The sequence below is a fragment of the Sus scrofa genome, chromosome 13 (genome assembly GCF_000003025.6).
Source record: "Sus scrofa isolate TJ Tabasco breed Duroc chromosome 13, Sscrofa11.1, whole genome shotgun sequence".
Lineage (NCBI taxonomy): Eukaryota > Metazoa > Chordata > Mammalia > Artiodactyla > Suidae > Sus > Sus scrofa.
Window position 1 is genome coordinate 145,904,974 of NC_010455.5, and position 15,835 is coordinate 145,920,808.

At 38.9% G+C, this 15,835-nt stretch overlaps 1 protein-coding gene across 13 annotated transcripts in view; it reads left to right on the forward strand.

Moving 5' to 3' along the window:
• Nucleotides 1-15,835, forward strand: part of CCDC191 (coiled-coil domain containing 191) — a 101,176-nt gene that overhangs the window by 25,011 nt on the left and 60,330 nt on the right. For 12 of the 13 annotated variants that reach the window (XM_021070332.1, XM_021070334.1, XM_021070337.1 and 9 more), the window contains one exon: nucleotides 10,188-10,378. The exons of the other annotated variant lie outside the window; for it this stretch is intronic. In XM_021070332.1, the coding sequence (XP_020925991.1) occupies nucleotides 10,188-10,378 (191 nt within the window). The remainder of the gene's footprint in view (nucleotides 1-10,187; nucleotides 10,379-15,835) is intronic. 13 annotated transcript variants of the gene reach the window in all.

Genomic DNA, 15,835 nt, shown 5'->3' on the forward strand with positions numbered 1-15,835 from the left:
TCTTCAATGATGTGTCCTTCATGAGATGAATGGAGTTAACATGTCCTACAAATTAACAAACAGTTCAGATTTGAAATGAGTGTTCAGGGGCCCATGTCGAGAAGATGTAAGGAACAAGTGCCATGATATGTTACCCAACCAGCGAGAGATGGTTAAGATATGTGCTCCCTGTAAGATTAATTTTTTAATTTTATTGACATCCACTGTACAGGAAAAAGTAATATAGTTGTCCCTTCGTATCCATGGGGGACTGGTTCTAGGACCCCACACAGATACTAAAATCTATGGATGCTTAAATCCCTTATATAAAATAGTGTAATATTTGCACATAATCTACACTCATCCTCTCATACACCTTAAATCATCTCTAGATTTCCTATGTAAAAAATTAATAAACAGAAACCTGAATTAAGTAGAGTCAAGAGACCAGAAGGGGGAGCTCTCATGCCCTGCAACAATAGCAGAGTTCATCAGAAAGTAAGACTCCTCTTCTTTACTGGCAAGGACTCAGCCAATGAAAAGCCATGGACTCTTTTTACTACAGCCCTCCCAACTTCCTTTTCCTCTATGTTTAGAGTTCTCCTCCCCTTCTCTTGCAAGAAATTGCATGTGGCTCACCATGGTTGCAGATCCCAGATTGCAATTCTTTGCTGATCCCAAATAACCCCATCTTTGCTGGAATAATACCTGGCAGTCTATTTGTTCCAGGTCAATATCTAATGCTTTGTAAATGCTCTGTAAATAGTTGCCAGCATGGCAAATCCGGTTTTACTTTTTGGAACTTTCTGGAAACTTTTTTCCCCTGAATACTTTTCATCCATGGTTTGTTGAATCCACAACCTGCAGATACAGAGGTCCGACGGTATAAGTTTTAGGAAGTGTGAATTTTAGACACAAAGAGTTGGACAAAATTAGTGGCCTACTAACACAGATTACTCAGCCTTCAAAAGACCAGCAGGTATATTTTAAAACAAGAGACTATGAGTAAATTACCTCGACACAGTTCTGCTTGATTTGAACCTATATTTTTAAGTCTTTGTTTTGAAATAATTTTAGGCATATAGAAAATTTGCAAAAAACAGTAATGGAGTTCTTGAATACTTTCACCCAGCTTTCTCCGGTTTAAACATCTCATATAACCATAGTAAAATTATCCCAAAATAGGAAATTAACATTGCTACAATGCCATTAAATACAGTTAACAAGACTAAAGACTTTATTAGAGTATCACCTGTTTTTCCACTAAAGGTCCTTTTTCTGTTTCAGGACTTTATCCATAATTTCATCCTACATTTGCTTGTCATATCTCTTTAGTCTTCTCTAGTTCTCTGACAGGGCCAGTCCTCAATCTTCCTTTGTCTTTTATGACCTTGACATTTTTGAAGAGTACTGGTCAGGTATTTTGTAGAATGTCTCTCAATTTGGGCTTTCCAGTGTTCCCTTCTGCTTCACTGGAGATTATTATTGGTAAGAATACCACAAGAAGTGATGCTGTGCCCCTCTCAGTGTATCATATCAGGGGTACATAATGTTAATGTGTCTTATTACTACTGATGTTACCCTCCATCACTTAAGATTGTGTCTGCTAGGTTTCTTCACTGTGAATGGTAAAATTAGTGCTTTTCCCTTTGTAATTCATAAATATCTTAGAGGAAGTATTGTGAAACTATGCAAATATCCTGTTTATCCTTAAACTTTCACTTATTAATTTTAGCATCCATTGGTGAATCTTTCCTATAACAATAATTACTGTGGTATCTGACTAATGATGATTTTTTATTTCCCTCATCTTGTCTCCATTTATTGAAATTTTTATAGAAGGAAAAACTGACCCTTCTCCTTCATATATTTATTTATTCACTTAGTTGTTTATTTTTATTAGTATGGGCTTATAGATATTTATCCTATGAGTTATACTTTAATATTATTGTTTACTTTGTTACTCAAATTGTTCTAACCTTGACCATTGGGGAATCTTTCAGGTTGACTCCTTTTACCTTTGAAAATCATTTTTGGGAGGCATTTCCTTTCTTTTTGGCAGCACAAGCTGTTCCAGGCTCATCTTGTATTTTCCCTGACCCAGCTCTAGAATCAACCACTTCTACATGGTACCCTGCTTCCTTTTATTGAAGAATAATTTAGAAACCACAGTCTGGGTACTAGCTATGCTGGGGTGTCATTGTATCTGGGCCCTCTCAGCAGACAGAGCTGAGAAATAGATGTACATATAGTAATCTACACATAATACACATTATATTTATTTCTTTGTCTAGCTGTACACACATTAAAATCCATGAGTTCATACTGACACATCCAATTCCAGGGCTACAACACAGGGGTCATGCTGTCCTTTCCCCTTCCTTATTTGTAACTTGTTTCTGTATCTAGCTGTATATATATTAAAATAATTGTGAGTTCATAATGGTAACTTCAACCTCAGTTTTTAATTTAGCCTTTCCCCCTTGCTTGTTTATAACTTCTTTCTGATAGTCAGAAACCTGGAGCTTATTATCTAAAAAATATTTACTTATTTTTTTAGTCCTAGTACATTCTAAAAGTAGTTTCAGGATTGGTAACCTATACTGCTTTGAAAACAGATTTACTAAGTTCAGTGTAATATTTGTCCATTTGTTTTTGTTTTTAGCCTTATTCAGTCAAACTTGTTTTCCAAAGTTACTTAGGTTGGTTCTTTTCTTCCCCTTCTTCTTCAGTGTGATTATGTTACTCATGTGTGTTATTGTTAGTGAACCTCTAATTTAGATTTCTTCAGCATGTGGGTATAACTGAGACATAGGGAATAATCCACCTACCAGACTCCTCAGGCTTTTATGTAGACTTGGCTGGAGACAGGATGTCCTCTGGTAAATTCCACCAGAGTAGCAGGCCCTCTGGGCTCATTATTTTGGTCCCAGTCCACATTCCTAGCCTGGTTCTGAGGGAGCCTGAAGCTGCCCTTGGGTAATGAAACTTAGATACTCAGCAGCCTAAATATGACCACAGGATAAAAGGGGGGAAAATGCCTACCTGGCTTTCAGTGAGTACAGGAAACGCTTGTCAGCACCCTCAGAATGGTTTACTGGCACAAACCCAACAACAGCCTGTATAATTTGCAGGAAGACTTTAAAGAATCTGCTTCTAAGGGTTGCTCTAATTCAGGCTTTTTTAGTCCCTTGTATTCTTTGTGCTTGACTCTGGATTCTGTTTGTTCCCCCCAAACAATTTAACATCACATTTGGGCCACATTATTTAACAGGAGATTTTCTGAGAGAAACATAGCAGTCTCTCTTTATCAAAACACAAGTTCAGGTTCAGCACTCTTAATGCATCTTTCCCACTCATTTCAATGCCGGTTCTTTTTATTTTATCCAAAACATTTGTTTTTATATAGAAACTTTCTACTTCCATCCTACTTTCTCTTTGATTTTGCAATGAAATCTCTTGGGGAGATTCAGCAAGCCACATGTCCGTGCTAATTAGTGGAAACAACAAGGGATTAACTATGAAATTCTTACACTCTTTGGAAAGTAGCCTTCTTAATTCTGAAATACATTTTATGTTTTCTTCAGATAAGAAGATCTATGATTTTTCCTGCTTTTGAAAGTTGAAGAAAACAATGAAAGATGGATTGACACTAACCCATGTCTTAATTCTATGGGAAGGTTTTGGTTTGTCTCTTTCGTTAGGTATCTCTGTTAGATGATGAGATAATAATGACCCAAAAAAAGCACTATCGATATTATGCTTGTGGCACAGTGCCTTCCAAAAGGCTGCCCCAAACTAAACTGAGGGAATGTGGAAATATGTGGAAAAGAAGCCTGCATTTTTTTCTTACAAAGTAATGAAAACTGAACCTCATTTATACAGCAAAGATCTTAGTTTTATCCGAACTGCCTACATACCACTGAAGAAAAACCATTTCTGAACTGAAACATAGCAGCCGTGTTGTCTTATGTTTAGGGAAGGAAATGAAGGAAAAGCCTCTTTGCAAATAAAACTGCAGAGTAAGAGAATTATTGAGCACACACGTAAAGAATATCAGGATTTATGTAACTCTCCCTTCTGCACTTACTGCCAAGGACAATATGTGGTGTGCATTTTAGGAGTTGTTTGAAACATTATTATGTTTTACTTAATATAGCCTTTCTATGGAAAATTTCCAAGTAAAATTTTGTTGGTGTTGGTCAGGAAGTTGTTTGTTTAGTTTGCTATTTTTCTTTTTCTTTTTGGCTGCACCTGCCAAAAAGTTCCCAGGCAGGGAGTGAACCTGTGCCATAACAGTGACCCGAACCACAGCAATGACAACGCCAGATCCATAACCCACTGAGCCACAAGGGAACTCCTAGTTTGTTATTATACTCCTCCTTACCCTCACCCTGTGAGTAACCCAGGTTTTCCACTCTCACAGAAGGGATAGTGAGAGCCAGTTTACCAAAACATTGCAACAGTGTTTTGTTTTTCAAAATACTATTTTGATCCCAGAGGTTCCAGTTCAAAAGTATATGATTTTTTGGGGTTTTTTTTTTGGAAAAAGTAGTGATTAAATTCTGCTTTTAAAAAATTAAGAAAAGAGCTTTCGGCATAAATGAAACCCTTTTTCTAAAATTGTACAGAGTGTCTTTTCCCCTAAACACTAAACATTAGGTAAATATTTATAAGGATCTTTTTTTTTTTTTTTTTTGTCTTTTGTTGTTGTTGTTGTTGTTGTTGCTATTTCTTGGGCCGCTCCCGCGGCATATGGAGGTTCCCAGGCTAGAGGTTGAATCGGAGCTGTAGCCACCGGCCTACGCCAGAGCCACAGCAACGTGGGATCTGAGCCGCGTCTGCAACCTACACCACAGCTCACGGCAACGCCGGATCGTTAACCCACTGAGCAGGGGCAGGGACCGAACCCGCAACCTCATGGTTCTTAGTCGGATTCGTTAACCACTGCGCCACGACGGGAACTCCTATAAGGATCTTAAGAACCATGTGGGTGAGGAACAAATGACATCACATCATTGTCTTACTGTCAGACTACCCTAGAGGTAAATCCAGCATTTGTGTAATATATTCTGAGGTAAGCTCTATTTGACATGGCAGGGGCGGGGAGAACAGGTAAGTCTGCCTTCCCTAAAGACTTGACGTCTGGATAACTGGTCCAGGCTTCTTCGGGAAAGGAGCCCTATCTTAGTGGAGAGTCAGGTTGTCAAGTTATAGGGGGTATTGTGGTCATTCTTTTAAAAATCCCCAAGCATTTTATTAGTTAAGAATATAATATGGTGAGGCTAAGCAGTTCCTTTCCAAAATCCTGCTACTTCTTCAGTGAAACAGAATTAGATAACTACAGCAAACTTATTGATTAAAACTTCTTAGCAGAATTAAGAAGAATTTATAGGACGTCCTTTTGTTAGCAGTACATATTGATGCATTTATGGGTGAAATGGTACAATGTCTGCTGTCTGGAATTTATTTTTAAATAATCCAGGAAGGAAAAGTGACTGGAGGAAGAATGAAATGCTGATAATTTCTGAAGCTGAGTGAGGAGTTCATTCTTCTACTTTTGGGTGTGTTTGTTAAGTCTGTGTAATAAAGTGGGGGTTTTTAAGTTTAAGAAAATGAAGGGGAGGGGTTCCCATTGTGACTCAGTGGAAACGAATCTGACTAATATCTACCAGGATGCAGGTTCAATCCCTGGCCTCGCTCAGTGGAGTAACGATCTGGTGTTGCCCTGAGCTGCGGTGTAGGTTGCAGACATGGCTCAGATCTCATGGCCAGCAGCTACAGCTCTGATTCAACCCCTAGCCTGGGAACCTCCATATGCCTCAGGTGTGGCCCTAAAAAGACAAAGAAAGCAGGGGAGAGGGGGGATTAAATACAGAGGTAAAATTAGCATTACAGCTTTCCGTATATAACGGATATGCTTTTTGTCTGTAGCCAATGTGAGCATTTCACACAGCAGTGGTTGTCAAAGTTTAGGTCTCAGGGCTTTTCCATGGAACCCAACAGCAAGTCCAGGTCTTAGCACTGTGTGCTGAAAACTGAATGAATTTTCCCCAATGTATTTATGTACTTGTAGATGTGTATATAGTTGGGGTAACTGTATAGCTCAGTAACTTCCTCTTTGGGGCAAAATTATGAAAATCAGGAGTAGGATGGGCTATAGGGGACCACTTTTCAGTGCTGCTCTTTCCTGGGGAAGAGCATTTTGTTATGTTAAAAGATCCTCCTCTCCATCTTCCAGGCTCTTCTTAGCATCTCTAGGGTCTTCTAGCCTAGGTCTAGTCTAGGTATCTGTCTAGCTCTAATTGTCTCTGGAAAGAAAAAAAGAAGTGGAGGATTGCTTTCACGTGTAGTATTAGGGCATCTCATCCTTTTGGCCTTGGAGCAGCAAGGAGTCAGCCGAGGCCCTGGGCGGGGCGGTATAGCTTTATCTCTAATATTTGGACCTTGGCCAGCTCCCCTAGACCACTAGTTGAACCACAGTTAGTTCCATTGGGCAAAAATAAATTGTAAACTTATTGACATTTTTGTCCTCTTTACAATTCATTGTTTATTTTTCCATGACTGAGAATTTTGATGCAATTATCACTGAGCTTTCTGACAAAAGGGAAATAGCTGAGGAATTCTGATGAGTTACCCACTTCATTAATCAGAACAAGCATCTCTAGTGACAGGGTTAGAATTACAATGAAGATTAGATAGCAAATTGCTGTTCTACCGAATGTCAATCATTTCCAGTGACAGCAGTGTGATTACACTTCAGGGAAGAGCTTTTCTTGCCAACAAAACGAGGGCAACTCCAGTGCAGGTAATAAATTTAGCAGGGTGAGCTGTCATTTCTTCCCTTGAGTGGAATCCTTAATGACCAAATGATGTCTTGTGCAAGATTTTGAAAGGAGAAAAGTATTTCACTTAAAAACTTTCTAAATTTCCCTTTGTAGTATTTTGTTTTAAAAATTATTATAGATCTGTACTTAGGAGCAGTTTTTCCCACAGTGATTTTCGGTATTTTATATACCCGTAACAAGCCTTAATTATCACCAAACTATAATAAAGAGATGGTAGAAGTTAGTAAAAGCATACATGACTATATTTGAGAATCTATCATAAATGAAAACATTGTCCAGAAAGAGATGAATCAGGTAAGCAACGGAGGGAGGTCTGTCTAGTTAAAACATTAAGTTCTCTGGCTTAAACAGAATGTATTCCTCTTCCAACTAGTTGTGGTTTTAAATGATAGTTCTTGTTTCAAAAAGCAAAGGGATAGAGCATTGCCCTTCAGAGTGTAGACCTGAAAAGGAGAAGCAGGCCTGCTTGCTAGGGCTACTGTGCATGGGGGAGGGTAAGAGGAAGCGTGACTGGATCAGGACTGTGGAAGGTGCCACTTTGGTCCCTTCACAGTCAGAAAAGATGGGGCTGAGACTGTTTGCCTTTCCCAAATATTTTCTTCCAAAAGCATTGCATAAATAATGGAATTGCTTTTTTGAGTAGACAAGGAAAAAAACCCAATGGCAAGTAGATTTCAAGAAAGCAGTTGGAGTATATCACTTTGCTGCTCTAAACTTCTGTATAGTGAAACTGAATTACAGAGCTTCAGAACTGATCAATTTGCTCTCAGAGTCGAAATGTAAATATTTTTAAAGAAACATATATTGACTGTGGCATTTATAAACTCAAATTTTCCCCTTCTTGAGTACAGATATTTTTCAGCAGTGCTTTTCTACTGTAGTAAGTTATGTATCAAGTTCTTTCTTTTTCAGTATAAAAGAAGCAAATGATTTGCTCTTCCTCTTTATTTATTTATTGTTTTTTAGGGCCACACCTGCAGCATATGAAGGTTCCCAGGCTAGGGGTCCAATCAGAGCTACAGTTGCTAGCCTATGCCACAGCCACAGTAACGCCACATCTTAGCCCCGTCTGCCACCTACACCACAGCTCATGGCAATGCTAGATCCTTAACCCACTGATTGAGGCCAGGGATCGAACCCGCAGCCTCATGGTTCCTAGTCAGATTCATTTCTGCTGTGCCACTACGGGAACTCCCTTTGTTCTTCCTCTTTAAAAAAGACTTTTTGCCTAGTAGATTAGGGTTATTGGGGTGCCAGAATGTTTCAGTTTTAGCCTTAGGTATACTATTAACTCTTCACTTGGCGAATTTAGTCATTAACCCTTCTCTGTTTGAAATTTAGCTTGGTAAGGTAAATCATAATAGTATCTGCAGTCTATTTTGTAGTGATGGTCTATAAATTAATAAAATAGTACATGTGAGGTGCTGTGAACTTTACAGAGAAAAGAATGTGGAAATCCAAGAAGGACACTATTAATAGTGCTGTTATTGTCAAGGTGAATTATGTTTGTACCACTTCATCATGAGAAATAATCCAGGAGTTAAAATTAGAGATAGCTAGCTATACATAGACTATTTCATCGAGTCGTTTAAGGAGAATCTCTTAAGTGAATCTGGTAAATATATTTTTTTGACTGTAGTATACAAAAGAAACATGTACATGCTTCTTTTTTCATGCCGTATTTTGTGAGATAGACAAGCAAATAATAATGCAAAAAGCATAGCCCCTTAGCCAAATAGCTGGGTGTTTTTTATTGTTATGACTGAAGGCAAATCTTAACATTCAGCAAATTTCCCTTCATCCACTTCTCCCTTCCTTTTCTCTGGCTCTCTCCATCCCTTCTTTCCTTCTGTGGGATCCTTAGATCTTACCTTAGTAAAGGTCTAGAAAATGTACCTTCATTTGACCTAATGGAAAGGGAATAAGGGCTTTTTAAAGACTGTAGTGGTTTCTCATAACGGAAAATTATCATGAAAAACATTGTGTGGTTTGTCTACATGAGAATATAATTGGTTTTTTTTTAGAAAATATTTCAGGCCAAATTGGCTATTTCTAAGAATTTTAGCATCTGCTCCCTATGTTATTGGTCTTTTAATTTATATATTCTCTCTCCCTATAACCTCTCAAAAGTAGAAACTATATCCCAAACAATTTGGTTCACAGTTCCCAAATTCAGACACAATGGTGGGTGCTTACTAAATGTTGAAATGGTGAAAGATAAGTGTTTTTAAAGGGAAAGAAGCAAGAAATAGGGCTGACCCTGGTGTGACTACCAAGTTCTTGAAGTTGGTCAGCAGACAGCTCCTGTACCTCCTGTGGAGTCATTTCCTGTGAGGTACTTTCTGTTTTAGCACTTCCCATGCCCATACAGTGCCACTCTCTGTGATCTGTCAGTCCTGCCTTCTGGAGGCTCACAGGCTTGTGGAAACTAGTAAACAGGTAATATAGTCTGATGACTCTTTTGACTAAAGAAAATATAGGTTGCTCTGGGAACACAGTGAAAGGGCACTAACTTTTGGGGAGAGTGGTAATAAGATGGCTTCCTGAGAGAGGTGACTTCTGAAGTAGGCAGGCAGAGAGAGACCAGAAAAAGAGAGATGAGTATGACCATAGGTATGGAAGTATGAAACAGTATGGTTGTTGTAAGGCCAAGAGCTGAAAGTAATTTGATGTAGTCGGAACATAAAGTTTGCTGTGAAGATAGAAGATATAGGCAAGGCCTAAATTTCAGATTTTCTTAGGCTAGGACCACAAGTACTTCTCTGGGGACATATTAGGGTCCGTAGACCTAGTCAGATTTGTTGTCAAATGCATACAGTGGAAGATCACAAGCAGCCCGAGTGTAGATTCTCAAGGAGTGCTCACCAAAGCCCTCACGTGTCGGGGGTAGCCCAGCTGAAGCTGTTGTTAGTTGTCTTGTTCCCAGGACCAGAGACCCCATTCCATCCTAGGAGTTCTCCCATGTTCGTTTGTGCATGATGTCAATGGTGCTCATAGCAGGAATGAATTAAATGATTGGTATTTTAAACTCCAAGACAGCCTGGCATGTGAGATCTATTGGAAGTAGGCCTTTCAAAACTCAAACGACCCCCTTAACTTAGATCTTAGATCTGATAGTTACTCTAGCTCCGCATAGAACTGGAATTAAATATTTTAGTTGAAGTCATGAGGCTGAGAATGCCTTGGTTGCATGACTTGAATGCTTCTTGTCATTATTAGCATAAAGCAGTTGTGCTTTGTCTGTTTCCCTCCCATCTAGATTTGTTGGGAAAAAAAAATGTGAGGGGGAAATCCGAAGAGTGTTCTCAGTAGTAGACATTAGAAACTCTAGTGCTGATTTCCCAAATATTTCCATTGCAGTGTCAAAAACGGTATTTCTCTGCCTGGCACAAGCTGATTCTTGATCATAGGATTAAGCTGGGAAAAGCTGGGACCCTGTCTGACTGGAAGGTTCAGCTGAAGGTCCTGAGGGCGTGGAGAGACTACACAAGATCCCAGAAGTTGGGGCGGGAGACTCAAGCCATGGAAAATGACCTTAGGGAAGAAAACAGGTACTATTATTTATACCATGAAAATTCTTCTAGTATGTTTATCTAGAATGTCTTTCCTCCTGAAGACTCTAGATATAAATGCAAAAAACACTGTTCATTGGAATCATCTCACCCACTTATAAGATATGATAATCATGGTTTTTCTGTTACCTCCCAAACTAGAAAAATTTAACTGAAAATTGTAAGCCAAACAAAATTATTTGCTCAAAATGTGCCAGTGTATATGCTTTCCTTTTTTAAAGGAAGCATGTATGCTTTTCCCCTTGTCCTTTGATGTAATAGATTGCATGCTGGACCATCTTAAAATTTAGAAGATAGAATTTGGCTTATGTGCCAGTAATTCTCATTGATAGAAATCACTGTCTGCACATAGAATGTTAATTAGGGACTCAGGGAATATCCATCTGGGAAGGCAGACCTGGCAACAGGGATTTCTCCCACTTCACCATCTTTAGTTCTACACCTTATTTAGAGGTTTTTAACACCTTTATATCAGTTCTCTCTTATGCTTGTGAATGACACAGACTTTGTCTTCAAATAAAACTTCTTTGTTCTATCATCTTAAAATTAAATACATTTTCTCCTTTTCACTTTCAGGTTCAACTTTGCTTTTTTTTTTTTTTTTTTTTGTCAGGGCCACACCCGAGGCATATGGAAGTTGCCAGGCTAGGGGTTGAATTGGAGCTGTAGCTGCCCGCCTACACCGCTTAACCCACTGAGCGAGGCTGAGGATCGAACCCATGTCCTCATGGATACTAGTCGTGTTTGTTACTGCTGAGCCATGGCAGGAACTCCCAACTTTGCATTCTTGAACCAAAGTCATAGATGTAGAAGGAACCATTTGTTTCTAGGAGGTGGGGGGTGGGTGGGGAGGAGAAGGGGAGTAATTCATGTTCTAATCACTTCTCTTCCAGCAGCTCTGTTATTAATTCTGTGAGAAAAAGTGAATGAATGGTATGTGAAGCAATTGTCATGTAGAAGGGAGTTGTGCATCCCTGTGACGGCCTCAGATCCTAGGGAGGATACATAGGAGCCTGATGCCTTGTCCTCAGAGAACTCAGTTCTGTGGGGAAACAAGATCTAGAAACTGTAGAGGTATGGTTTAGCATTACAAACTTCATAATGCATCTCCTGCTGTGCTCAGAACTTAGTAGAGGGAAGTACCTGAGGAGGCGCTTACAGAGTGCCAGGAAAGGCTTTACAAGATGAGTCTTGAGCTGGGCTCTGCACCGCAAGTAGCATGTTCCTAGTTAGAGATGGGGAGATGAGGTGAAAGCATGAAATGTGTTTGGAAATCATCAAGCATGTGATGGTCAAGTCCATGCGAAAGGTATTCAGTGCTAGGACAAGGAGTTTAGGCATTCTTTGGTAAGTGTGAATACCTGAAGGTTTTTAGGCAGAAGGGTGATATAGACAATTTTCTTTTCCTATAGTATGCTGGGGGAAATCTTCAGTGGAAAAAAAAATGTTCTTTTACAATTTGTTTCTGAATTCTCAGGACCTACTGATTGATCTAAGGAGTTGGGATGGTAGCTTACTGCAAGCTGCATGTGTTGGATAAAGAAGGGAAATTGGAGGTGTTGGAAAAGGGAAGCATCATGAGTGAGGGCATAAAGAGAATGGAAATGGAGATGTTACAGTTAAAAGTGGTCTGTGAAATTTATGTGCCAGAAGAAATTTGTAGAAGAAAAATCTGAAGAACTTGAGATTCCATTCCAATTAAACTGTTTTTTTTAATATAAAAGCACTAAGTGGGGATTTCATAACAGCATTAAGTGCCAATTTTTTTTTAAAGATCCCCTCAGAACTTCTTATCTGTGAATTGTTTTCAGGTGTCTATTTTTAAATGCTCAGAATGGGTGCTACTTTTTTTTTTTTTTTTTACTGTCAGAAAATATTGAACTTAAAATTTTTTTTTTTTACTATAAAACTGTAGAGCAAAAAATTCTTAGGTCAGGAAAGCACCTCAAGGAGGCATCTGATCCAGCCCCTCATTGTACAGTTGATAAAAGTAAGACACAGAAAGGGTAAACAACTCTCTCAAGGTCATAAAGTTGGTAGCAGCAAGTCTAGGCCTGATCGTTTTGATTCTGCGTCAGATGCTTTTTCCTCTACCATACTGCTTGTAGTTATTAGCATCTGAGTAATGGTTCCCTAAGAAAGTCATGTTTTCCAGTTATATTGCAGTTGACTTTAGATGGTTACAGATGTAAAACTGTTACAGAGCAGTAATTAACAAATAACAAGTCATACTAGAAACATATGAGAAGAAAGGAGCTATTTAGATACAAATTGTCCTTCATGCTGCTTTCCTACAACTCTGGCTCACTGTATGTTGCTCTTTGTTCTATAAATTGTTTTAGGAAATTGTTGGGTGATTTTGTTCAAGGAAGGTTGCAGTGTTAGAGGTGGAGAAAAAAGCTCAAAGGTAGCTACCTACTACATGCAGACACCAAGACATGTCAGGGGGATTCAAGCTGTCAGGAAAGCCAGGACCCTCTTTACGGTTCTCATCAGAGTTTCTCCCAGTTCCTCTGTAGACACCGAATACGTATTTGTTGAATAATAGGTGATTCAGTTGGTGAATGAAGAGCTCAGTTGCTTCCTCTTCTGCAGTAACATTTTCAAGCATTTCCCCCCCACTAAATAGTAAGATCAAGGAATAAACAGCATTTATTGTAAATATGTTACTCATTGTAGAAACTAAACTCTTCCCAGATTGACAAGATATAGGGGGTTCTTTGGCCCATTTCCCTGGATATAGAAAGCAGTTGCCATGTCTGTTTCTCAGATGTTTGCTCTGACCTTCCTTATCCTCCAGCTTTTGCATCCACACTTATTTTTTACCGGCTGGGCCTTCCTCTTACTGGCCTGTCCTGCATGAGGGCTCAGCCTTTGGGGATTCTTTCTTTACCTTCTCTCCTTTTTGTTCTTCCTACTTTCTCTCTTCTCATTTGTTCTTTAGACACCATCTTTTCTTACTGAGCCTATGCCTGGAGTCTCACCTCTACTCCAGGGGCCCATTCATGTAGTTCTTCAAAAAAAAAAAAAAAAAAAATGCACTCTTGTTTTCTCTGATAGAGATTTTCTTTTAAAAGTAATTATGGTAATGGTTGCTAAACTATTACATATGGAATGGATAAACAGCAAGGTCCTACTGTATGTATGGCACAGGAAACTAACTATATTCAATATCCTATAATAAACCATAATGAAAAAGACTATAAAAAGAATATGTATGTGTGTATATATGTACATACACATTTAACTGAATCACTTTGCAGAACAACAGAAATGAACACATTGTAAATCAACTATACTGCAATGATGTAAATTTTAAAAGATAAAAAAATTTAAAATGTCAGTATAATATTGTAATACAGTTGCAACATTAACAGATATTCCCAGACTCTAAGGATTCATTCACTCAGGTAATCCACCAAAATTCTGGTACACACACTAATTTAGACCCTTGGACAGAGTGGTAATGGAATTTGAACTGTGTTTTTAATTTCTTTAGCATATTCACTTTTGAAAGTTGGCTCTGGATATTCCATTCCACCTCTCTCCTTTCTTCCCTCAATTTACTGCCAGCCCTAGACAAATTGGATAGAAGCGGGTTTGTTTTCAACATCCTCCACCTGCCCTCCCTGAACCTACTTCCTGGGATTTCTCAGCTCTCGCCTGAGAAGCATCTCTGTCCTTCTTGTATTAACCTCTACAATACCTTCAGTCCTGCCCTCTCATGAACCAGTGCTTTGGATCTTTCCTGGAACATGGTTTTCTCTTTCCCCTCACAGTCTGTCTCTGTCATTGTCAATTAATGTTATTCCTCCCAGAAAACTTACATTTTAATAGGCATTGTCTGGAAACAGTGCCCAAAATGCAAGTGATGGGGATTTGAGGGTATGGTAGCAGGCCAGTGGAAAAACTAGCCCTTTGACATCCCTCAAACCATGGCATTCACTCACTAACTCATTCATTTATTCTGTTTGATAGTATACATTCATTCAGTCAGCCAGCTTTACTGATGCTTATAAGTACTGAGAGGGGAACTTAAAAAAAGTATTAAACATTCTTGCCTTCCAGGAGTTTTTATTCTAAGTGGAGAGATTTAATCTTAGTTTTTAATCTAAGGAATTTTTAATCTAAGTTAAAAATTGTACCCAAATACTAAAAATAATTGCAACAGAAGGCACAATAAGATAAAAACTTATGAGTGACATAGACTTGGCTGTCATGCATTACAGTCCCCCAAGCAGCTCTTTAAAAATAGGAACTCTTGGGTCCCATCTTCTGAGAGAGGCAGATCGTGGCTAAGTAGAAGAGAGCATTTTTCAGTTTGGAGAAAAACTGGTAAACCAGCACATATGTAGCCTGTGTGGGAACAGGCTGGGGTGAACCTGCCTCGAGGTGGGGAGGCTGAATTGAAGATATTCCCCATTCCTGGCATTCCTGACTTCAGCCTGCTGTGGGGCAGTCATTGTGGAGAACCTCTGTTAATCATGTTCTACTGCCCTTCCCTCCATGCTCACCTGGGTATCCTGGTGAGAGACTAGAAATTGCATGGCATATGAAGCTGGTAAAGCTCCTTTTTGTCTGCCACAGAAGTGGGAGGACCAGACTTGTATTGGCCAGCTCGCTTTAAAACTATTTAAAGGAAAATTGTGTTATCTTCCACCTTTTCCTTGGGGCCACCTGTCACTTTAAAACCATTTAAAGCAGAATTGTGTTATCTTCCACCTTTTCCCTGGGGGCTACCTGGTACATTATTGAATGTATTAGCTCATTTGTTCCTATTCCTGCTGAACCTGCTCATCCCAAATGCAGCTGTTTGCATCATTGCTATTTTTATGTTCTGCATTAGATTGCAGCACCCAATCAGATCACTAGTATATGGCTATTTATCATTTCTCATTCCTTTTAAAAGCTTTAAGATACTTTTGATATCTAGCAGTCTTATCCTAAGATAGTGTTATTACCTTACAAGTGAATTCGTTCTGTATTTTCAGGTTCTTTTAAAAATGTAATTACATCTTTAAAAACAAAATCCTATAGGATAGGTAGTGTAGGGCTTGTTTTGTTGTTGTTTGAGTGACACCATTTTTGAGGAAGAATCTTAGAAACATTTGCTTGCTTGCCCAGCATCCCATATGTAGTTAGTGTTCTTCTGACTGCTGTGTTTTAGAATGAGCATCAGTGACTAAGTATCATTTGTGGTGTTGATTCTAAGCAGCCTGGTTCATGTTTAAGTCCCTACCTAAACCTATTATATTTGTACTCTTAGTTCATTGGAGAAAGCCTTTCTTGGCATGCAGTTATATAATTATAATCATTAATTTCTATACTCTTGCCAGAAACTCCCTGATTTCAGCTTGGAAATATACTGGGACAGGATGTTTTCCATAGAGGAACTCTGTCCTTCGTTATATGATTGTCTGGGAACTATGGAACCAT